Source organism: Cyrtonyx montezumae, unplaced genomic scaffold (genome assembly GCF_038088225.1).
Source record: "Cyrtonyx montezumae isolate F1298 unplaced genomic scaffold, pur_monq_1.0 scaffold_0, whole genome shotgun sequence".
NCBI classification, from domain to species: domain Eukaryota; kingdom Metazoa; phylum Chordata; class Aves; order Galliformes; family Odontophoridae; genus Cyrtonyx; species Cyrtonyx montezumae.
The window spans coordinates 55,623,572-55,649,568 of NW_027071824.1; the positions used below are offsets into that span (position 1 = coordinate 55,623,572).

The following is a 25,997-nucleotide window of genomic DNA, read 5'->3' on the forward strand; positions in this document are numbered from 1 at the left end:
AATAATTTAATTCAGACCTTCATAATATTTAATCGTAAATTTGTAAATAAATATATCTCAAGGTATTCCACCTTGTACAACGAGCTTCTTTGAGGTCAATTATTATGACATTTTACTCAGAATAATCAGCTTCATTATTTAATTTGTATTTTCTTAATGTAAATGACATATCTAGAAATCATGTAAGGTATTACATGCTGGAAATTCTGATTATTTTTGTTCTAGAATGCATGTTTCCATGCTTTTCTTGTCCTGGAAAACTGGCTTTATTAATATATTCAGTGGATTTTGATATTAAATAGTGCAATAAATACTTCAATTTCAGTAAGTTATTCTTTGTTTTTTAACTTATTTGCTTGTTAATGGTTTGGGAAACAAAGTAATTTTCTCAGGTTTTGTCTGTTTTGAGTATTGTTCTGGTTTAGGTCATTTGAGGAACTTGAATTTGAGGAATTTGAATGCTTTAATGCATTTGCAGATAATGAGAAAATCTTGCAAGTATAAAATATTTTCTTTTCATATTGGTAGAATTTAATATAAGTATCTTAGTGTTTTGTTTTTTGCTTTTTTTTTCTTTGCAGGCAGTGTATATTGCACCCTTAAAAGCACTCGTTCGTGAGAGAATTGAGGACTGGAAAGTTAGGATTGAAGAAAAACTTGGTAAAAAGTATGTTTCTCCTTATTTCTTAAAGAAATGAGAAGAAAAGGAAAAGCTCATCAAGTGTAAATAAAATCTACAGAGTACTTTCAAGTATTTCAAAACAGATTTTGCTTGTATATTATCCTTCAAATTTCTAATAGTTAAAAAAAAAAAAAATGCTATCAGTAGTCATTGTGAGAGCAAAATCGAAAAAAGAAAAGTCAGAAAAAAGAAAAAAGTACCTGAAAAAGTAAGAAAAAAGAAAAAAGTACCTGAAAAAAGAGGTACACTTTGATGTCTACCTATTTTTATTCTGATGAATAGCCAGTGTATCAAATATAAAGCTAAGATTTCTCTTTGCAGTGTCCTTGTTAATTGAAAACGCAAATCAAAATAAGCATTCATTGGAATCCTCATCTATAAAAGATCTCATAGAAATTGTATGAACTATATATCAGCATTCACATATTGTCTTTCTTATATAAAGTATGGAATATAGATTTATTCCTTGACCTCATTAATTTCTTGCTGATCTTCAGAAGTGTTGGAGTTCAGCTGTTACTTTATGACATATGAGGAGTATCAGTCATGTTGATGTTTTCCAAAGTTATACTTCCTTGAGTTAAAAAAAAAATACATATAGGATGTAAGACCTTTCACTCTCCTATATACAGCTTCTTTTGTAAGTTAAAGCTCAAAGCACACCACAGTTTTCAATAAAAGGAGATACACAAAATTGCCAGAGAGATTCCTGCTGTTATCATAGCTGTAACTAATTAACTGTCAGTTCTTCCTTAGTTGTTGTTTTTATTTAATGATGCGTGAAAATGAATTATTTATTCCATCATTTTTAAATATTTTCAGGTAGTATTTCCTTTTTGAGATTGATTTTAATTTTTGTGGCTTAACTGTTGAATAGAAAAGGCACATTACCTTGGTTAGATGTAGAACGTGTTAAAGAAATGTTAAAAATATTCTGTCTAAAATGGTGCAGTATTTGTAGAAATTGAAAGGATAATAAAGTAAAACAGCTGTAAGAATTCCACTAGTATTCCCCAATAAATGACTCCAGCATAATTTCTGCTCTACTCTTGAAGCTTCACCAACAAATGTAGATATGCTGCAGTTCAGCCTCATTATTCAAACCAGAGATCTACACACATCAGCAAGCAGCAACTTGGTTTAGAAAGCTTTTGTGCTGTCTATGACAGAATGTTACAAATAACACTGTAACGTAATAATATTTCTATAAGGTCTTCATTTTGAAGAAGGAGCAATAGATTATTTTAGACTCATATTCACCCTCTTCCTTTTTTATAGTGTTGCAATGGAATGATATTTGGTATTTATGTCGTATTTGCTAGAAAAGTGGTGTTTTTTAGTCTCAGAACAGATTTGAAAATCTTGTTGGTCAGAAACAATCTGATTTTGTTTAATATTGTTTCTTCTCTCTTTTGAGAATTAGTGTTTGAATGTTAAGATGTTCTGAAGCACTATGAAGCCAGTTTTATGAAGTCTGAAAATACCTTTCTTGATCACAGGGTTGTAGAGTTGACCGGAGATGTGACTCCTGATATGAGAGCTATTGCTCAAGCTGATCTGATTGTTACTACCCCAGAGAAGTGGGATGGTGTCAGCAGAAGCTGGCAGAACAGAAGCTATGTTCAGAAAGTTTCCATTCTCATCATAGATGAAATCCATCTGCTAGGTGAGCATAGTTTTCTTGTTTGTTTGATTTTTTTTATCAGAGTCATCGCTAAATTTGAAGAACTGTGCTTGTTCTTTGACAGATAAATCTTTTCTGTTTTTCAATGTACTTTACATTTACTAGGGGATGAGAGAGGCCCAGTACTGGAAGTCATTGTGTCTCGAACAAACTTCATCTCATCTCACACAGAGAAGCCTGTAAGAGTAGTTGGCTTATCCACTGCATTAGCAAATGCCAGAGATCTTGCTGATTGGCTAAATATTAATCAGGTATGAAAAATGTTTCAGAAGATGGGTATGTATTTGTGCTGCAGGAAAGCAAAGTAGTGATTTATCAGATAATTCCAGATTAAACTTGAACAAAAATGTTTTCTTGTAGCTGGGTCTGTTCAACTTCCGACCCTCAGTACGTCCAGTTCCTCTAGAGGTACACATTCAGGGATTCCCTGGCCAGCATTACTGTCCTCGCATGGCTCGCATGAACAAACCTGCATTTCAGGGTAAGCAAGCTCCCAGACTTTTTCTCTCTTTCTGTATAAGCAAGATTCTGAACACTTTACACAGTTCATTTGCAGCACACTTTATGACATGTATTACTATATGTCCTCTTGGCTTGTAGAGGAGGAGTATGCATCTGCTAATGACCCAAAGCTATTTGTGTGAAATGTAAAGAGCACCACACATGCAACATATAACAGTGGAATTTAGCATATTTAGAACATAAGAATAAAATCAGTACTAATGAAGGGAAAATAAAAGCATGTTTTCTCTTAGTGTTTGACACCATAAAGAAACATTTTGTAAAAATATTTGCAATTTAGAGAGCAATAAAACCATTCATATTATTAATCTAGTGAGGCACTTTCATATGGACCACTATATGTAAGCATTAAAAAATTGTAAACAGAAGTTGCAAGTCAGGCTAACCTCACATAATTCTAGTTCAAAGCAATAACCATAAAATTCAAAATTTGTAGTGCATCCAGATATGCTTCTGTTTTCAATTTTTTATTCGCAACAAAACTCACATGCAGGATAGATTGAAGAAAAACTCCTACCTTTTATTGGAACTTTTTTTGTTGTTGTTGTTACATAAGGAATATTTATTATATCAATTAAAAATAACCTCCAGTATAAATTTTGTAACGTGAACTGTTGTTGATTGTGAGGTGACATTTGTGAGGTGACTTTTTAGCTGCTTTAATTATCCTTATGACAGAAGCAAAGTATTGATTGTGGACTAGAGACCAATCTTGGCAGCTCAGATTATTTACACCTCCACAAGAGCATTGTACAAAAACACTAATGAACAATAAATCTGTCTTGGGCTGTTATGCCACACCTGTTCCAGAAGCAACAGAAATCCATTAGATACTGGGCTTTTAAAATATATAGATATACTGGCATATATAATTGTAAGGTATAAATACACATTAATTATCCATTTTCAATAATTTCACAGTTATATAGTATGTGTATATGCAGGATAGTGTTCATAAACTGAAGAATAATATGTAATGTTCTATAGTATGAAAAAAAAATTCAGAAATAATTCATTAAAAAATCAGTAGAATGAGGATTACGTGTGGAAACACAAATGTATTTTCTGAGAGTGTATTCAAACTACATACAATTGATAATACTTCTAGTGCTTGTTTATGTAAAAAAAATCTGTATACTTTCCCCACCACTTGTTTGCCGTGATGTAGTTAAAGTTTTTTTACCACTTCGATGTATCCTTATTCCTGAGATCATAAAAAATTGCTGAAACCTGAAACTTTTGAAGCATGGACAGAGCAAGAAAATATTTTTTAAGAAAGTTCTAAAGCATGATTGGTTTAAATGTGTCACAGTAATTAGAAAAAAAATTCTTTATTCCATTATGTCCACCATAAGGTATTCAAAGATTACTCTCTGCCATTTAAACCTTTTTTCTATTTTTACTGGATTGAAATGATATTTTACAGGCTGACATGAATTTATGCAGTCTGTGAATCAGGTCAAACAGAAAGCAAATTTCGGACCTCGATGGCACTTAGCCAAAAACAACATATCCTAATAGCTTAGAAAAACATAACTTATTTATTAGCCTTAGACAGAGAAATGCACAAGCTTTGAAGTCTAGAAAGCCTGTCCAGCTTTTGTGTTTCATTTTCTTTTTTTTTTCTTCTCTTTTTTCCTTTTCTAATTGATTCTCTTAAAGTTTTATATTAAAATCATTACCAAAATAGTAGGGCAAATTATCTCAGATTCAGCTGAGCAGTTGTGTGATTTTTGATTCAGAGATGGTTTATACTGAGTCATATCTTTCTGTCAGAACAAAGCATTCATACTGTACATCAGCAGAGGTATTACACAGTATATCAACTGGGTAGGTATTAAAAGTAGAAGTTGTGGGTTTTGTCATTAAAGGGCCTGATTCTCAAGTTCTGTTTTTCTCAACAGCAATTCGAAGCCATTCTCCAGCCAAGCCTGTTCTTATTTTTGTGTCATCCAGACGTCAAACAAGGCTTACCGCCTTAGATCTGATAGCTTTCCTAGCTACCGAGGATGATCCCAAACAGTGGCTGAAGATGGATGAAAGAGAGGTAGAATAATATTACCTGAATTCTGGTTTGCTGCTGTCTTACTGATGTATATTTGAAAATTAATAATTCTGAAAACAAAGAGTGATTCGAGGGTAAATCTTGAAACAGTGTTTCAAGTGTGAAATTAAAACTATCATTAAGAGTATATAAACATCTTTGCAAGATTTGAACTCTAGAAAGCAATTTACTTTGTTTTTCCTGCAGATGCATTATTAATGCTGGTTTCATTGTTCCATACAACTACATCACATGTTACAAGTCTTTAACACAAATACAAAGAGTAGAAGGAGCAGAGCTACTGTTCTCCGAGTCTTACAGCCGGAAATCTGTGGCATGAATTTAAACCAATTTTTTTTCATTGTTTTTCTTCTCACGCAATATAATCTTTAATTACATTTTCTTGTATTGTTCCTCAAAAAAATTATTTAATTTATTTGAAAAAAAAGAAAATGTTCAAGTAATAAATACCCACTCAATATTCCGTTTTGATTGCTTTCTACAAAATGTGTACTAAGTTTTTTTTAATGAACTAAGTTCTACACCTGCTCTGAATACAGAACTATTTATTTCCTTCTGGATGAATGGTACTGTTTCCAGTACATCATTACTTTAGAAAAAAAAATTGTTTTTCAGATTTCCTAGGATTTGGAAGCTAGCTTTCTCTCACTGTCTACATAAGAATTTCTGTGATATAACCAAAACACAGCAAAATACGTGGCTCATAAGGACCAAGTAAAAACTGAATATTCAACATTTATATGAAACGTATACATGTACTAAAAATTATATGCCGAAACTATAGATTTCTAGATAAGAAAGAACATTTGGCTTTGCTCTTCACAAAAATTTTTTTTTTCTCTGAGATAAAGCAAAACATTTATATCCTTCCTACCTTGGATGGATTTTACAAGAGAAAATGGATGTCTTGGCTAACAAACTGCTAGTACTAAAACATGTCTTAATCTGATGCTTCTTTTCTAATTTATAACTTCAATTTAACTTGTTTTCTTGAGCGTAACAGAAATGTTTCATATCAAAATTATTACTGCCTAATAGAGTTTTCTAGTACCTTCCACTGTCTTACCGTAGTAATCCCATCTACAGTTAGAATATGCAACATGCAGCTTGCTCTAAATGACTTGCATTAATCTGAATAGTTTCCTGAGTCCTGTGAGCCCCATACTGTCCCAGGAAGAACCATAGATTCTTCACTTATGCATGAGAGACTTCCTGGAAAAGGGTTTTCTGTTAAAAGTATTTGAATATGGAACATGGTCTTGTAACCTGTCAGAGGCTAGTTATTTTTGTCAGTTTCAGAATTATACCTCTGAAGGTTTTGAAAGGGGAGCTGACAAGGCTAGCAGACTTTGCTATTACTAGCTTGGTAATGTTTGCATGTGGTTGGTATTTGAATTAATAACCCGAATGGAGCCTAACAAAGATACCTATCAAGTTATTGAGTTCCAATTATGTAAATACAAAAGACTGAGGATTATGTCCACAGTTCTTGTTTCTTACCAATATCTTGCATAACATAATTGTATAAAGTACCTACAAGATCACGTGGACATTGCTTTTGGTTATTAAGGAACCAGTTTGTAGTTTTGTGTTTTAAAATATCAGTGTTAACTTGAATTTCATTTGTCACTGAAGCATAGGACAAAGCTATGGTAATGCAACATATATAATGCATATATTGCTTATTTTTTATTTAAATATCCTAACTTGGAGTTACAATAAGTCAAGCTTGAATTAGGTGAAATAGGCAAAAGATCTCCTTATTACTATACAGTTTTTGACATACTAGAACTAGTTAACATCTTCTTTACAGTAGTCATTTCCAGTCCTCAACACTTTCTCACATAATTCATATGGTTCTAAAGTCCGTATGAAATAAAAATGGACCAATTAGGAAAAAGAAATTGTTGTTGACTTTTAACCATTTTTAAAGCTTGTCAGTTTATTATGTTTGTCTTTTGTAAAACAGTGTTCAGTGAGGGATACTTACAAACAAATTCCTTAATGCTAAAAACTAGTAGTTGTTATTTGTGAAGTGTATTGAGATATAAAAGACTTTTCATAAATGGGTGTATACAGAGTTTACAGGCTTTACAACAGGTCTTGGCACTTTTTTTCATTCATCCTTATTTGAATGATATTAATTTAGATCAATATAAGTTTGTCTCGAAAACTCATTGGTTTTACTCATTTGATTGTCTAATTTGTTTTGCTACATGATGCCCAAGAGTTACTCTATGCTTATGTTGGCTTCCCAATGGGTAGATTTCATAAGGCTACTTAAAATGTTCTAAGTGATGCTACCCACAGTAACATCTGGAAGAATCTTAGTGAGGTAGGCACAGATTCTTAGAACCATTGCAAACAGGTCTCTGTTACAGACAGTGTGGCAACGGAGCAATTCAGGTTTCAGGGTGGGATTGGAATTGGCGAGATAAGCCAATGTTTTATCTTTGGTATGTGTTTATCAGCTGGATCATCATCTTAGTTTCCTTAATCTTCTTTGTAGTTTATCGAATTTGTCTCTGCTGTGGTAGCCCCAGATAGACTTTGTTTGGCATCTCCTATCTATAGAAGCCCATCAAGGCTTCTTTTCAAAAAGTTCAAGATTACTTCTCTTCCCAATCCTCTGATAACAGGCAAGGCCACCTTTTCCTCTTCCGCACACCTGCAAGTATCAAATTCAGATGATATTTCAATTAGTTATATTTCCAAGGACGTGAACATAATGAAGTTTCTGGAATATATATCTGTATGTATAAAAAACATACAGGAACAACATTTCATCCATTGCCACCAAAGTAGACAGAAGCATACCTGCATCATGGAGAAGTCACAGATTTTCTCACCCTTAAAGGAATTAGTGGTCTAACAAATGCAGTTGAATTTATAGATGAAAAGAAGCTTTGTTCTACTTCCATCTGCTGAAAATATATATTGCAACAATTCCATTCAATTTTGGAAAGGATTCTTCATGGGTGTTTTCCTTGAATTTCATATCTGATGTAAAGTTTCTTGCTCATACCCTTGTCTCCACAGTACTCACCTTGTTGAAAGTTGTGGAAAAGATTGAGACAAGTCAATCTTCAGAAGACAGGACAATACTTGATAAAGCTTGTTGTTGCTAGCACTTATTGTTTCCCCAGTTCTGCTGGACTTAATTCACAAAACCAGTTAGATCATTTTAATAGATTTTATCCAAATTAGTTTCAGGCTTTGGGTATGATTTTCATAAAAGAAATGTACTCTTAAATATTTCATGTTTTGTTTACTCTGAGCAAGAAGGCCTCCGTAAATGTTCTATGTGTAGCACATGCAAAAAATCTGGTATAACAACTAGTTCTTCAGAATTTAAGCAGAAATGCTCACAGTTTGCCCAAAGTAGAATCTGACTCTATTGAAGAGTAAAGAAAAGGATTTATCCTAGAGCCTTAGAGATGTGTTGCTTTTTTTTGGTTTGTTTGGGGTTTTTTTGGTAAAATGTATTGTCTATACAGAACCAGCTCTTTATCCCTCTTAGAGCATGCAGTCCCAACACAGAGCTTGTTTTTCACCAAAGAGTGAAGAAACATTTGAAGATGCCACCTTTGCCATTTTTGACTGTTTGCAGTAGTTTCAAGGACTCTTCAGTAGACCTCACTCTATAAAGATCTTCCTTTCTATTTCTTATGAGGCACAGGTGCATCATGACAGCAGTGTGAATAGGCAGTGCATTTCAAAGAGAAGACTGCCCCTCTAAATTAAGTAATTTCTCTCTTCTTTTTATTGTTCATCCATGTCAGTGGGACAGCAGATGCCAGGGAAAAAATAAAACCTTATGCTTACCCTGTTTTTTTGTGTAATCTTGAGATGATTTATAAATCTGTACGAGTTATAAATCTGCAATTACTTGCTAAAATTCAAACTTCTAGCTGTCAGCCAAGATTGTCATGTTCAAGCTTGTGACCCATTACTTAACTTGTTAAGAGGGACAACAGCTCAGATTATCCTTTTAAAACAGAATGCCACCAGTTTGATGGTAAGCTTGTATGTGATATATACTGTTCTACATCTGGAGCTGTCTAAAGAGAAACAAGTTCTTCTCTTTGTGGTGGTGGTAAATGTTGCAATCTTTGTAAAACAGAATTTCTTAGAATTAAGTTTTTAGCTTATTTATTTTTCTGTAATGTCTTTACTGCTTTTTGTTTTTAACCTAAAACAAATGTATAAAGTAGTATTTATTGTTTGTTGTATGAGGATAGAATGCAGTTCTTAGCAGCAAACAAGCAAAGCATTTTCTAGTTTGCTTGTTTGATTTTAAGTAAATTTATTTCCTGACTAGATATGCGGATTTTTTTCTTCTGATATTTCCACTGCAAGAGAATAAATGTACCCACGTTTACAGCTTTAACTTCAACCACAATTTCTGCATTCTGCTCTGTGCATCATTTTACCATCTGCATCTTGTTAAGACTGTTCTTTATGAGACCTCTAGAAATAACCAGAATCCTTTAGCACAAGCATACCTGCTGTAATATTCAATAGCATCCATACCAAGCAATATTCAGCTCCCACTGAACACAAGGGCACTTGAATGAAGGTCGTTCATTGACTCTGAAAGAATGAATCAGGCTCGTAGTGATCTCAAGATTTTAGAGATGTGAGTGCATAAACATGTGTGCTAATTATAAGTGTGTGTGTGTCTACAGTATGTGGAAATATGCATAGACATATGCCTCAAAACAAATGAAATTTTACCATAAAGTTGTGTTTTGTATCGCTGAAAGAAAAAAAAAACAAAATCAAGAACTGTTGGAAAGAAAAAAGATGACTTTTTCTTCTCTAACATTTAAATCAAATAATGTGTTATGTCCATATTATTGTTCTGAAGTAAAGCTGTGCTATCAGACAGGAACAGAAGTATCTGTTCTGTGTTATGAATGGGTATATTGCTGTCTTTCAAATGAAGTGTTAGTGTTAAAAGTATAGATTTAATAGAATATTTCATCTATTTAAATCTTTAATATTTCTTGAAAAATCTTAACTGGGGTGCACTGAGCATTTTGCTTTGAGTGGGAAAGTTCTGGATTGTGAGGAGAAGTCGATTTTTAATTTTTTAGGATGACTGATTTTTCATGTCTTTAAGGATCAGGAAGATACCATGAATGATTTCTAAGTGTGACGCTCATTAGAGAAGTTCAGCTTCCTTCTACAAGATGTTGTTTTTATGACACAAAAGTGTGCCATAAAAAATTAACATTTAGTTATAACAAGGAGATGTTTTTATTTCACTTAACATCTGCAGCAGATGTGAAATATGTAATTATTTTTGTAAAAGACTTCATAACTTTCATGATTCTTTTGTTTGGCACATCTTTCTTCTATTGGGCATTTTAGACAATTGATAAGCATTATTCAGTGGCATATGGTCTGAGTCTGACGTGCTTTGAAAAGAGTACAGAGTACTAATAATGAGGATTCTGTGAAAATGGGAAAACCAGCACAACAGATATGCTTTGAGAAAGTATGGGTTTTTAGCATCTTGAAACAATATATCACACTCAAAGGGACAGAATTGGGCTGCACAATCTGTTAGCTCATTCTTGTCCAATCTGGTCTCCTCCTTTCTTTTGGAGCCAGCATTGTCATCAACTTGCTGAATTATACTCTGACTGGAATGTATTTCAGGCACAGGGTAATGTATCTACTTAAATGGAATCCTATCTTTCTACAAAAGCTTTTTAAGTATAATAAATTTAAAAAATAAAAAAGTTCTATTAGCTTAAAGTAAATGGTTCAACAGTTTACATATGTGCAGGAACAAAGAAAATGACTACTTACTAGTCTGAGAGAAATCTAGCTTGTTCAGAGATTAGAATATACAAGATCAAAATAGACTATTTTTCTATAATAGTATTTTGCAATACTGTATTTTGCAGTAAATATTTCTTGGTTTTCAAAGGTTTTTGGTAAAAAGGTAAAATCCTAGTCAACTTGGTGCTAGAGGAGAGAACAGAAGATTTTTTTTGTATTCAAGAGATTTGTGAAAAATAGCAGAAGCTTCTCCACATGGGCCCAATCCTGCCTTTCTTGGAGCCCAGGGAAAATCCCTCCTTGAAATAGATTCCCAGAATCAGTGTTACAGGTGTTCTCTGTTGTTTTTGTTTGTTTGTTTGTTTGTTTGTTTTTTTGTATGTGTGTGTGTTTGTTTCTTTGTTTTATGTCAGTAAAATGCATTTTTAAAATACATTTTCTGTAATTCTTTGACCTTTTTGAGTTTACATTACTTTTTTTTTTAAAGAACAAGTGAAGTTGCAACACTGTAGAAACATAAAAATTGTTTTATAGTCAAGATGGTGTGTCTGTTTCTGCCTAATTGATCTATTAATTACACTAGTAGTTTTTTTAATAAAAATGATAATATTCTTAAAACTAAATTGACATAAGAGAGAGTTTCGTCAATAAACTGTCATGAGAATTTTAAGCCTTGGATTGTGCCTATGGGTAAAATAGCTGTGTTTATTACACTGATTTATGTGAAAGTAAGAGGTCAGCTAAAAATGACTAGGAATCCCTGCTGCTAAAATGACAGGATAGCGGTACATGCGCCAGCTCTCCTGCTAAGGGTTTTTGAGTTTTCTTGTGGTAAATTACACTGCTTTGCAGGTATGACTAACAGCACCACAGGCCACTGCTGTAATATAAGTCAGAGGGGAAAAAAAAACAACCACCGCTGATTGTAAGAGCAAAAAAACCATCTTTGAATAAATTCCCGACTGTGTGAATTTAGGATGTTATATGCTAGAAGCTGTATGACAAAATGGTTTAGCTTGGGCTCCGTGCTGAAAAGAACTAATGCTGTAAAACTGCATGTGCTGCAGGAGCAGTCTAATTGCTATAGACAAATCCAAATCAGCTAATTTGATCACTGTATCTTCTTGAGGAAAAGGGATTTTATTCATTATTTTCACATTATCAAATTCTACTCATGTGAATAATGAAAATAAATGTCATTGTGCCTGACTTTTTCCCTTACATTGAAGATGTGATTGTCAGAAGGTGATGAATCTTGGTGGGAAGGATAAAAATTCAATTTTGAAAAGCAATTTAATTTTTAAAAGCATTTTAATATCTTTCATCAATTTTTAAACACAGAAATTAAATAAATTGTAAATTGATTTATGTTTTCATGTCTTTTCCTGATATTTCCTGGTGCTGTTTTCCACATTTTCATCTGACTTCCTTGTCTCTGAAATGTATACATAAAGCTGTTATTTCTTAGTGTCTCTCTAAGCACTATGCTAATGCCACTTCATAAATCTGTAGGGGGTAGAAACAAAAGCTTTACTGATTGAATATATGTTTACTAGTATAGCTGATTACTGCTATATCTGATGGTCATAACTGTCGGGAAAATCAGTACGCAGGTTCTCATTTTATCCAGTTATTTTTTGTCTTAGAAGTCTTTAAGATGGGTCATAACTAATGTTTTCTACACTACAGTCATGTCTACATATTCACCAGAGAAATTTGCTGATTGTATCAGGATTGATAGATTTTATCCTTTAACATATCCTCCTTTCATTCAGTTCTTTTCTTTCTCTTCTGCTTATCTACCACTCTACTTGTTTCCCTTTCCTAAACAGACTTATACCCTCTTCACTTCTCAAAACATTGTTTTTTTCTTCCAGCTTCCTTTCCTTTCTAAGTTTTATAGTCCTTTGTACTCTTGTATTTTCTGTGCATCCTTTTCTTCCGTACATGCCAGGATACGGGATAGTGTAAAGATCCTCCAGACAGCTGCATTACAAGAGAAAATGCAGTTTAGGGGCTTTCATTAGTTCAGACTGATTGGACAAAGCCAGAACTAAATAATTTTGTAAATCTGGTTCTCTTTTCCTTCTGTCTATCCTATTTCACTTAGTCGCTATTACTTCAACAAAAGACTTTTTAAACTGCTTTATAATTTTCTCTTCCCAACAAAAGGGATTGACTTTTATTTTTTTAATGCTCTGTATCGGTTCATATTCTCTAGCATTTTTGTTACTTTAAAGAAATGTTTAGTAATAATGATGCTATATATTACTTGTGCTTAGGTACAGAAGTAATTGTAATTAATAAAAGTAATTAATGTTAAGGCCTGACAATTATAAAACCTAGGAAACTTTCAGAGAAATTTACAGTTCTGAACTTCAGAAGTGCACCACCTCAGAGTGAAAATGATGTTATATCACTGCAGTTACACAGGCATCAAAACTCAGTGTTTCATGATACTCAGCTTAGACATTTATCGTTTAAAAAGAAGACTTAGAAGTTTAAAGACTATTTTCTTTAAACTTGGCTATAACTCCTAGGTTAACTATGAAAAATGTTGCCTGTAAGTATGTAATATCACTGTGCCGCTGCTGGTGGCACCAGAAAACCACTAATAAGAGATGAGGTTTGAAAGTTCCTGACTATAACTATATGAAAATCACATAACATAATAAATGGCCTTTGAAGTACAACAATGGAAAGACTATTAAGGAGTAAAGTCACTAAGGAGAACAAAGTTACAAAGCTTCTGTTTGTTACTAGTGAGGTGCTTTTCACAGAAGTCGTCTGTGGAAATAATTGAGTTTATTATGGAACTCATCACATGAAAACTTAGGCAAGAAACGTAGGGTGTAGTTAAAAGGTTTCCAGATAGTAATGGACATGAAATTGGGGGGAGGGGGGAGGGGAAGTAGAAAAAATGACTTTTTATCTAATCTTTTCAGTTTCAAGTAAAAGTATTTCCTTTATATTGAATTTCACAACAGGATTTAAATCCATGAATTACAAACTCTTTCTCAAAACATTGACTCAAATTTGTAATTCAGCATGTGAATCAAGAACTCTATTCATGGATAATAACTGCAGAATTATCAAATTGTAAAAACATGTCTATCTTTTATGAAAAATATGGTATGAGGTATGAGAAAACCAAATGTATTGTTCAGGATTGTTATGTTACTGGTTGCAGGGATTTCCTGTATCTTTGTACCAGGAATTGCATTAGACTAATACAGCAGAGTACACAGCATTTGCCTACCTGTCACAAGCTTTTCATCATTTTCATTTCCTTGTCCATTCTGCTTTGAGTATCAATAGTCATGTAGTTTTGTATTTCTCTTAATACAGTATTTGATTTTTTTTAAACTGAAAAAGACTGTTCAAAGAGCAGAGGTGGTGTATTCCTGTGTGTGTAAACAGTTGAGCGAATTGTCTTTGTAATAAAAATAATGATAACCATAAAAGTTTAAAAATGTCTGAGTATTCTGTTTTAAAATGTGACTATTTGCTCTGTTACAGATGAATGACATTATAGGGACAGTTAGAGATTCAAATTTGAAGCTGACTCTTGCTTTTGGAATAGGCATGCACCATGCCGGTCTGCATGAGAGAGACAGGAAAACTGTGGAAGAATTGTTTGTGAACTGTAAAATCCAGGTATGTTTGTTCTTTGAATCTTGCCATAATGAGTTTTACATGGAATTTTAAAAGTTGGCTTTTTGTTACGTGTACCTCATCAATCTTTCTTCCTGTTTTAGGTTCTTATTGCCACAAGCACATTAGCTTGGGGTGTAAATTTTCCAGCTCATTTAGTAATTGTTAAAGGAACAGAATACTATGATGGAAAAACAAGGCGTTATGTGGATTATCCCATTACAGGTACTCACATAATTTATGGGAATGCTCGTATGCTCAAATGTATTTCAAGTATATCTGAATGATCTGAATTATTTAGTAACTAACCAATGAGAATACCTAAATCAGGTGGAGGCTAGAATTTATGAGGGTGGGTTTCTTTGTTTAATCTGAGTTGTAAGAGAACTTCTAAAGTTTTATGTGATTAAAAAAAATGTTTCCATTTTATAAATCTTTTTTCCTTTTCAAGTACTATTAATGTATATCATTCAAAATAGATATCAAGGGACAATATAGAATTGTATTTAGCTGTCTAGTAATTTGGGTGAAAAGAATTTTTCGGACAAATAATAGTTTTTCATTATTGAAACTTTTCTAAAATAGAAACAGATTTTTAACTTACCTGTGGTGCAAAAATTGAGTCATACATGTATAAGAACATACATTTTATGTCATTACTTGACAGTATACAAAAACTTTAACTAGTATAGTATCTTCAGTAATACTTCAGAAATAATCAGCTTAAATAGATTTTTGAATTTCTCGTTTGATATAGACTTCTATTGCTTCCTACCCTCCAGTAATTTCCACCTTTTCATAAGCTACTCTGCAATGCTTTTTTGCTTAAGACACTAAGCACTTGAGGAACTTATATCAGAGTTCAGACAGGGAGAATATTTGTCTGGATGGTACTAAGCTTGAAGAATGAAGACATGCTAAATTTATTCCAGGTTTCCTAATTTATTCCTGTTCTGTTTTCTCTTTCTCTTTTCATAAGAGAAAGTTTATTAAATGATCCAGCACTGTGCCAGAGATGTGTACACCTAAAGACAATCTAAGTGTTATCTGTAATGTAAATAGAGATCTTGCATCTTTGTAGCCACACATCTTTTTTGGCAAGAGAAGCTTACTAATGAAAATAGCTCAAACTGGAAATAATACACAGGTTACTTCTCTGAATAATGGGTTCATCATGGTGCTAATTTAGTGGTTAGTACTCTTCAGGAAACTTGAGATCTATTTCCAGACAGACTTTCTTGTTCAAAGATTCTGTTATGACCTGGGAGCTTAGCCATGCACACTTGCATTTTGTGACAGACTGGCTCGTGTAAACCCTGTATAAACAGCCTCTGTAGAGCACTAGTATATCATACTTCCTGACTGGAAGAACAGCGGCAACTGACTTTATTAGTGAATGGGGAAAAGTGCTGAGGAAAGAAACCAACTCATATTTTAGATTTTATGTTGAATCTGCGGGACTGTAATAGAGGGTAATAGTTAAAATAATATTTTCAAAAGAAATTGGAAACTCAGTAAGCACTGGAGCCTTACTGTGCTGTTTTAGAAATATTTTGTACAAGTGCTTGCTTAGGTATTAGGAAAGGTTTGTGCTTTCACTTTTTATTAGCCTTTTGATTTGAGATTACTTGCATAGTGGGGGTTGTTCAGTTCTTGAGTTTTATTTAAGGCTTCCTAGAAAAGTAACAGAAGTTACCATCTATGACTTTGATTCTTTTGTCTGCACTGCAACTTGAAGTCTAGATTCCTTATTTTATTAAGAAACATGTGGTGTGGTTTAGAGCACTTTTAACTTTCTAGAGAGTATTCATGTATTTGAAGTCCTATGGATAGGTAAGACCATTTTTCAGCAGCACATAAATGAAAATTCAAAGTTTGTTTTGGAAATATTTTCAAATGTTCACAATAGTGTCTTTAATGCTGCCCTCAAATATGCCTTCGCTGTTCCTTCAACTTGGCTTCTCCCTGCTGAACTTGCCTTTTTCTATTAAGGATGTCTTGACTCCAAGGAAGCAGCAGAGTGCAGAATGAATCATGCTGGAATGCTCAGTAATTTTGAAATAATGCTTCTTTCAGGAAAGTCAAATGTTTTGGGAAGGACCTTCTCTCAGTTACCGGACATTTACTTTGCCAGTTGGATAGTATTTGATGTTTCAAGAGTTTAGTTCAGTGGTTAAAAGCAGCCAAGTTGCATATAGCCAGTAGAATAAACATGGGTTTGGGTTCATTATGTAGGAGAACATTGGCAAAAGTCATATCCTGACTTTTTTTTTTTTTTGGTAAATCCATTTTCTATGTGGTATTATGCAGAATTTAATTCACCATGTTAGAATACCAAGTTGTTTCATCTTCCCCTGTACATACACCTATTCCAAAATATAATTTTCAAACCATTTGCATTTTGTATTTCATGTTGCTTCTAAGTTTACAAAATTAGAAAACTGATGTTAAAAAAAAATGGTGCCTAATGTAGTTTTTGTGTATAACAAATGAAAGTGTGTTACTGCAAATTTCTGTTTATCATCATCAGCTATTTTTCCAATCGTCCATCCCTTTGTCTGTTCATTCTGGCTTTCCTTTTTCAACCGCAATAAACAGATGACCACTGGGCCAGAAAGCTTTCTTCGCTTCTGAGGCTAAATAAATTCTTTTTTACAATGCCAGGTTTTGCAAACTACATATCCTGCAGGTATGACAGATTTCGCTGAGAATACACAAAACTTAAGTTTTAACATAAAGATATAAAATTTACTTTCGAGCTAATTCCCATTGCTTGTTCAAATTTAACTACCGGAGGCACCAGAAAGGAATCAGAGCTCTGCTGAGAGAGACAAAGAAAATTCTGTACTGATGCATTTCTCAGATTATGAAAAGACACAGATAAATGATAAGCATACCTATACTGATAGCAAGTTGAGTATGTTTTGTTCAAACTAATAACTGTTTCTAGAAATCACTAACAAAGTAGTATTTGGAGGTAGAGTGGTGTACGTAATCTTTAACATTACCTGCTTCAAAATTTGTATATTGTGATCCAGGGACAACATGTGATGTGAAACACACTGTACTCCAGTGCTTGTAACAAATACATTTTTTCCTGAAGTTGGAGTAGCAAATATCATAGCTGTCAACAGTCAGAATTTGTCTTTACCATTCTTTTCCTCTAACAAATTAAAAACCAGGGAAATTGTATACAGCAGAAAGGCTTGTACAGGGAACATCTATTATAGTGGAGTCAACTACTAGAAATTTAGGAAATTATATACAGTTGCTGTTATAGGCCTCACAAGTTCTCTTACCATTAATTTCATGATATCAGATGATGGTTGGATGTGAAATGGAGGGAGAAAAGGATGAACTTGTATTAGATGTAGGCCTGGATACTATAGCAGTGGGTGGTCTTCAAGTGTGCAAGAAGACAGTCTCTGCCAGAAAAAGATTCATCATAAATGTATATGAGATAGGAGAAAAAGAAAAAAAAAGCTATGTCAAAACCAATAGGTCATGTAAGGCCAAAGAAATAATTTTTTAAAAAATCTTTCATTACACGTTATAAAGAAATAAATATGTTTATTTCTACATTTTATTCCAGTACATTTGTTTTATACATTATTGTTTCGTTGGCAGATGTACTTCAGATGATGGGACGTGCAGGCAGACCGCAATTTGATGACCAAGGCAAAGCTGTAATTCTAGTTCATGATATAAAGAAAGACTTCTACAAAAAATTCCTTTATGAACCTTTCCCAGTGGAGTCCAGGTAAAGCTGAAGCAATCAGAAAAGCTAATCAAACTGTCAACAGTAGTAGACATGAAGTATACAGAAAAGTAAAATATCCTTGTGTTGAATATCTTCTGAATATCAGAGTTCTAGAGTAAAATGATTTAAAAAAAAAAGTATCCTTCTATCCTTTCTTCCACGAGTCTTGAAGCATTGTTGAACGATTTAGTTCATTTCTTGATAATTCTACCGATGCTTCTCTGCTTCTGGTTCTTAATAAACTGTTCTTCAAGGCAAGTGTGCAGGACAATTGTGTGTGATCTCACAACTCTCTCTGTAATGTGTATTTCTAATGTGAAAAATAACAAACCCAATAGGTGGCTTTCTAGCACTTTTCACCTAGGAAATGTGTACAGTTTTAGATATCACACATTCTTAAAAATCTCAGATCAAAAGGAAGTGTGCTTAGTGTAAATGATTGCTAAATTTTACCACATACCTTTAGCTTCTGAATTACATGATTTTTGTCAGAAAACATAGAAAAAACATCATTTTGCTGCCTCTCTGAACATAGCTGAGTTTTCTGTCCAGCAGAAAGTAACCTATGCCTTGATTCTTGTATTTATAACAGTTACTCAAGAAAAAGCAAAAACAATTAAACAGATCTCCTATGCATGCATGTTCCATGGATAAATTCTTAGACTTCTTTTTAAGCATGAGCATTAATGAAAACTTTTCTCAGCAACAAGGAATTCACAGTATTTTTCTCCTATAGTCCCTCAACATTAGTTGGATGTCTGTCTGATCAGGAAATTTGCAAGGGTTTGAAAGTGCTGATCTACCTGTGAAATGTAGTTGAAATGGACAGGTGTATTTCAAGGTTAATTCTGTGCTGCACAGAGGGTCTTTGATAATTTTTTTGCAAAGAAAATATGTGGAAGCATGCATTTCATTTCCCTAGGAAGCCAAGCCATACTTACTACATACATACTTACTACATAAAGATGTGTATGCACTTGTCACAAAAAGCTAGGAGTTGAACTTCTTCAAAATAATAGCTCGTTAGTCAGAAGAGTAGCATGATTTAACAGTTCATTATATATCCAGACTGTAAGGCACTAGAATAAACCAGGAAATCTTCTCATAAGCAAGTAAGCACTGTTTGTAGATAATGATTCATAGGTTCATAGGTTCATAAGGTTGGAAAGGACCTACAAGATCATCTAGTCCAACCATCCTCCTACCACTATCCCTACCCAACTACTAAATCAAATCCCTCAGCACCTCATCTAAACGCTTCTTGAACAGCGCTAGGGATGGTGCCTCAACCACCTCCCTAGGCAGGCCATTCCAATGAAATAATATCTTCAGTGTAACAGTCACATCTTGTTCCTGTTTGGAATACTGTAACTATTCCATTATTCTAGTAGGTCATTTTGTGTTTATATATTTATTAATATCAGCAGTTTGATATCCTTCACTATATGAAAAACATTACTTGATGAACTCTCAGATGAAGATTCACATGTTAATGGTAACCTCATTAAGTTATGCATAGGATGTGATCTGATTGGCTCAGAGAGTTGTTGTTCTGCACTTTTATCATCATCAAAGATACTTGAAGAGCTTCATAGCTTCAAAGATGAACTTTGGAGGGTTTTTTTTTGAAGTATTTTAGTTTTGGAATGCTTTCTAATCTTCTACCAGAGAGCAGATTTATCAGCTCTGTGTAGTACTTCCAATGTTTAAAATTAAATTTCAGATTTTTTTAATTACCGATTTTTCTGAAACTGATTGTCTGTGCATTAGTTATAATTCTTGAGTATACAACTTGTATGACAGGCCTTTTGCTCTCACTGGTCATGGGTTTGAAATACAGCACTCATACCTAATTATTGTTTGCTTTTGGCAATAGGAAAAGAACAGTAAGAAAAGTAAAAGGATTATAATACAGGAAAAATCAGGCTAATCTTTAAAGATATTTACCATTCCATGACTGAACTACAGCCAGGCAGGATCTCATTAGATACCCAAGTGAAGGTCTTTGTTCCATTTAATGAAACTAAAATAGTATTTTACTCTGCAAGAATCATTTTAAACTGTATTTGCTCTTCTGTGTTTGAGTTTAGGCCTTTTTGGGTAAAACCAGGTTTGTTTCCTTGTTTGTTTTCTCCCCACATTCAATGAAGAAGAGGAAAAATCTGGGCTAGCATTTTTGATGTAATTTTAATAGCCTCTCAAGTATCTGCCAGGTATTAGATAAGCTATTGCCACTGTTTCATTTCCTGTTTGTCTTTCTGTATGATTTTCTGTTGGATTAAACCAACATGATCATATGGTCAACATACAGTATTCAGAAGTTATCACTGAGTAACTCCATCTGAATGCATTCCATGAATTACTTAAACATGTGCATTCTTGGTCCAATCAAAAAATAATTTGAGCTTCATACCAATATCATGTAAAAAAGATGACTGACCTTGCAATTACATCCCATCTTCCCTTCTTCTCTTCCCCTCTTTCACTGGAAAATAAATATGTAATATTTTCTGATTTAAAGTAATAAACCTTTTAATGCACAAGTCTACAAGCTATATTTATTACCTGTCTCGGTGATTGTAAAGTTAGCAAAATCCGCTTGTTTCCTGTTCTTCAGCTTGTTAGACGTGCTGGCTGACCACTTGAATGCTGAAATTGCTGCTGGAACTATTACTTCTAAGCAGGATGCAATGGATTATATCACTTGGACTTATTTCTTCCGACGACTTATAATGAACCCAACGTGAGTATAAAATACAAATGCAATTTCATCTAAAGGTAGCTTGAGGGTAGAGTTGATCCAGAGGTGATCCTGCTGCTGTTGGAGCCTAGAGTAGTTAGCAGTCTCTAGTGTAGGAGCATTACTGGCCACACATGGAATAAAACTTGTGTGCACATTTTTTTTCTCTAAATATAAATGCATTTTTGGCAGATAACTCATGTTACAGTTTAGTAACAACTATAAAATAGCATTATTGAGAGGGCTATTTCAGCATCCCTAAGATAAAACTGCAGATTATCACATTCTTTTAGATACTGTTTATAATGTGTTACTTTTTTTTTTTTTTTTTTTGGCTACCACATTGATATGTTATGCCCAGTTTTCACTAGAAAATCTATGAATATTGAATTTTGCTAAGAAATAAGAGAATAGCTATCAGCTGTTTGTCTGTGATAAAGTTTACTTTCAGTAGGGGTTCCTGGTGAAACCATGTGTGCAATATTTTCCATGATTGATATCATCCTGCCTTGTTCCAGCTGGTATGCAGATCATTCTGAGCTGTTCCAGCAACTAGGACTGCCTTTGCCACAACATTGTTTTGGCTAAATAGTATGGTATATGTCATGTGATCATTCACCCACCAAAATAATGTGGCAAATAAAGAATTAGGCATTTCTTGATGTATTCTAGAGTATTGTATTTCTGAAATCATGCTGCTGCTGTACTGCTTGGGTGAATTTTCAGTTGGGTTCTTTACAGGCAACTGATGCTGGAACTTTCAGTGATAAAAGCCAAAACAATAACTCCCTTTAATTCTTTTTTCAGTCTTCATTAGTTTTGAATTCACCTAACTCTGTTCTGAGAATCTCCCACAGAACAGAATTTCCATCTAATCTTCTTGGGAAATCTAAAATGCAGTGTTAGAACATACATTTATTCATTTTGTTAGTGTAAGATGTTTCTGTCTGAGAGGGACAAACAGCTAAATTCTCTTTTCACCTAGGTTAGATGAAAGTAAAGCTGTGATCCAAACCACGACTAATGTTGAAAACTGTATTTTCTCTTTTTGTATAAAGGATAAGTGATGTTATTTTAAAATGTCTTACTATTGCATTGCTCTACATAAGTGTTGGTTTGTACCTATCTATGGTAGGTACTATTTTAAGACAAAACGTGACCCATAGGTGAATGTAGTATGATCAAATAGACAAGTTCTCCCATGGTAAAAGAGGGTTCCCACTGAAATGGATTTGATCTGTTCACTAAAGACCATTTTTTTCCCCAGCAGGTTCGTTAATGTGTAGTGTTACAGAAGTTAAATGTGAAGTTATCACAGTAACTATTTGTGCTATTCTGGTTGTGCTATACAAGGGGTGTTCTACGAAAATGGTGAAAATCAAACCCGTTATTTCTTAATGGGCAGCAAGGCCATTGTAGAGGAAGAAAAACTGAACAAATCTTGACTAGCCATGTCCATCATGGCAGGATAGGAGTCAAAGTGAATTTTCTAATGAATTTGGTGTCTTTAATTGGAACACCACACAACCAGGCTGGAACAGTTCTCAAGTTTTTCTGCTTTCCCCGGTGTCTGATCCACACAGAAGTACTCAGCATTCCTTTAGTACTCAGTCATGCAGAGACAAAAATGAAGGGCTTTATTGACTCTGCCAGAGAGGTCAATTCTGGATACCAAGCGCAAAAGCAATGGATGTGCACATTTTTCTTTTCTTTGATGTGTTAATAATTACTAAAAAGTTTCATCCAAATTTACTAAACTTGCCAGTTAGTAGCATTCCTGGACATACATGCTATACGCAGTATTTTAATTGAATCAGTCTTTGAATGAGATACATCAAAAGAAAACTCCAGAGTTTTATGAAGTCGGTGCTGGTTAAGATAACTTCTGGTAAATTGCAGTGCAGTAATGGTGTTTACTGTGCCATAAATGAACATATGAAATACTTGATAATACCAGACAGGTGCTATTTGTGCTCTTTAATAGTTCAGAGGTTTAGGAGGTTATTTTTTCTCAGCAGCTACATTTTGTTTTGGGTACTTACACAGTAGCTGCTCAGTGTCACTTGATACAGTGTTCTTTATCATGTCCTGCCCTGAAGCAATTTTGTTGACATTCTCTCCATCATGAAACAACAGTTATTTTCCAGCCAGCAGGTGACTGACTGTACCTTAGTGGTAAATAAGTAATTCCCATATGCATGTTTGGTAAATTGCCTTGGGATTCTTTGGCATGAAAGGCATTGCATGTGATGCTGTAAATCTCCAAAATAATGGTCTTAGGTAATATGCAGAAGATTTATAATCTTATTTACTGCCAGTTTAAGCTTGTATATTAAAGGTGCATAAACAAATCTAGGATCATTCTATTCCAAACCAGTACCATAAAGTGCCTTAGTTACAATCTAAGTAATTTGAATTATTATTTAAATAATTAAATTATTTCGTGTTAAATATTAAATTATTATTTAAATAATAATTCAGTCTACTTTTACACTGAGATAAAGATCAAAGTATGACATGCCCTTTTGCTCTAAGTTGCCCGGTTTCTTCTCAAGATGTAAATAATTTAGATGTTTCTTTGCAGCACACAGGATACTTCGTCAGTCTTGTAATAACACCTTTATAAATAGTGTTGTTAAAAAAAAAAAAAAAAAAACTTTGCATGTTCCAACACTTTTTTTTCATCAAACTTTTGATTTTAATATCTGATTAGTCTCTGTATCCTGCAATCCATGAAATGTTTTTTATCTGTATAGTTAAGAGGAATAGTTGAGCTGTTGATTTGGGGCAGTGGAGTAGCTGAGTGCTAGTTTCCGTCAGTGGCATGCTGAGTAGCCACATGCTTACTCACGTTCAAAAGATGATTTTTGAATTTGTAGTTTAAGTCTAAATTTCTGTACTATTTCAGTCAAGAACTATTATGTGTTCTCTCCACATACAACTTAAACCTTTATGTTCTCTACTTAGTCAAGATCATGTTTAAAGACTGATCAACTAAGTCTTTTTCTTTGAAAGGGGTTATTTCGAGAGGCTCATCTGTCACAGCTAGCAGACTGAAGACTTAGGCAGATCTTTCCTTGTCTGGAATTCCTTGACTGTTTCATTCTTTTACCCTTATAAAAGATAATAATCTGCAACTTTCTACAAAAGAGAAATTGCTATGGGAAACATTTTCTGTAAACCAGGTTATATTTTCCAGATACACATGCAGTAAAAGGGAAATAGAAATTTACAACATATGTAAAGCTGGGCAGAATCAGCTTTCATCTGGAATGTTAATTTTTTGATGTTCTGAGAACATACATCATACCACTCTTAAAATGTGTGGGGTTTTATGTATTTTTATGTGTGTGTATGCATACATACACACTTGCTAAATTAATTTTCTAGGTAAATTCCTTCTGACAACATGAAAAAAATATTAACTGGCAGTTATTACAAATGTTTTTCACTTTGTCTCAGTCTTTTACTTAGATAGCAGAAGAACGTATCATAAACAATAATTAAATTAAGCTATCTCAGCCTGATGCTGTTATCTGTAATCACACATTTATATTTTACTTTAAATTTTCTTTTCTCTGTATAATTAGATGAGTTTGCCCAATACATGATGCTCCAAAATTAATGCCTCCTATTTATTTCCGTGAAAACTGCAGTAGATATGAGGAGCATAATAACACTGAAAAAAGCAAATTCTTAGCTGCAAAACATGACTTCTTAACATTAGCTATACATTCTCACCAGCAATGAACAAGAGCCTGTATGCTACATTCGTAGAAATCTGCACCAGTGGAACTGACATATTCACAGCTGTTATGATGTCTTTGTTGCTAGGAAAATATTGCCCATGCAATCAATTTTTCATTGGCTCAATCAGAGGAAATCATAAAGCACCAAATCTGGACTATGTGATATGACAGTCCAGCCAAGATTGGCAATGCGCTCCTTGGTATTCAAAGTGTTAAGAAGCCTGGTGTTGATCTGTTTCAGCAGAAAGACTGTCTTCTCTGGCCTCACTCCGGATGTTGACTCCTTCAGCTTAGTCAACATTGTGATGTAGCGATCAGAGTTCATTATTTGTCTGGGTTTCAGGAAGTCCAGAAGGATCATCTCTTTCCTACCCAAAAAGGCAGTGCACGTTATTTTATCTGATGAGAGCTATATCTTCAACTTTTTCTTCATTGGGGAATTCATGTCGCCACTCCATGGACTGCTGTTTTGATTCTGGCTAGTAGTGGTGACACCACACCTCATCTCCATAACGATGGAAAGTATCCATCCAGGAAACTATCATCCTCAGCCTTGTATTGCTTCAATAGGTCCGGACAAACTTGTCTACAGTGTTCTTTCAGCTCCTGTTTGGGCATTTTTTGGGAACCACCTGGCTCAAACTTTGCAATATTTCAATGTTGATGCCATCATTTCTAATGCATTGAAGCCAATATTCAGTTCTGTGTGAAGTTCCCTTGCCATAATCTGCTGATTCATGTAGATGTGGTGATTGAGACACTCTTCATTTTCTGGTATGACAGTTGTGCATGTCCATTCACAACATGGCTTGTCTTTCACATCGCTGACGCCACTGTTGAAACACATTACCCACCACCTCACTGTGCAGACATCTACTGTTTGTTCTCCTTAAATATTCAACAACTGTCAATGAGGATTGATGGATGCAGTTTTTTTACACATGGAGAAAATCAATGCCACATCTTTCCTTCATGCACTCTGTTGCCATCAGTTGCACGGCAACGAAGTGTAATGGAGTTTTGGTGGGAAGGTTCAACTTCTACTGCCATACCACCAGTATTTTCCTCTGATGTCATGGGACAACATAATGAAATAGGAGGCACTAATTTTGGAGCAACCCTTCCAGTGTTAATAAAACAGCATAAGAAAAATGATGGTTAACATTGTTCTGTAATAGTTTTTGGTATAAAAGTGAAATCAGTCAGTCAAACAGAGTAGAATAATTGTATAGAATCCAGGGACAAAAAGCACAGACTTTTAGAACTTGTTTGGTATTCTATCAGAAGGTAGATTACTGATGAAAGTTTAATTAACTAAGATGCTAAGAAAAGATGAAAAAGTTTAGCA

At 34.0% G+C, this 25,997-nt stretch overlaps 1 protein-coding gene across 2 annotated transcripts in view; it reads left to right on the plus strand.

Moving 5' to 3' along the window:
* The window catches only part of ASCC3 (activating signal cointegrator 1 complex subunit 3), a 263,322-nt gene that overhangs the window by 191,768 nt on the left and 45,557 nt on the right, over nucleotides 1-25,997 (plus strand). For both annotated transcript variants that reach the window (XM_065735653.1, XM_065735658.1), the window contains exons 26-34: nucleotides 582-667; nucleotides 2,182-2,348; nucleotides 2,472-2,617; nucleotides 2,727-2,847; nucleotides 4,793-4,935; nucleotides 14,266-14,403; nucleotides 14,505-14,625; nucleotides 18,028-18,160; nucleotides 20,778-20,903. In XM_065735653.1, coding sequence (XP_065591725.1) covers nucleotides 582-667; nucleotides 2,182-2,348; nucleotides 2,472-2,617; nucleotides 2,727-2,847; nucleotides 4,793-4,935; nucleotides 14,266-14,403; nucleotides 14,505-14,625; nucleotides 18,028-18,160; nucleotides 20,778-20,903 — 1,181 coding nt within the window. The remainder of the gene's footprint in view (nucleotides 1-581; nucleotides 668-2,181; nucleotides 2,349-2,471; nucleotides 2,618-2,726; nucleotides 2,848-4,792; nucleotides 4,936-14,265; nucleotides 14,404-14,504; nucleotides 14,626-18,027; nucleotides 18,161-20,777; nucleotides 20,904-25,997) is intronic.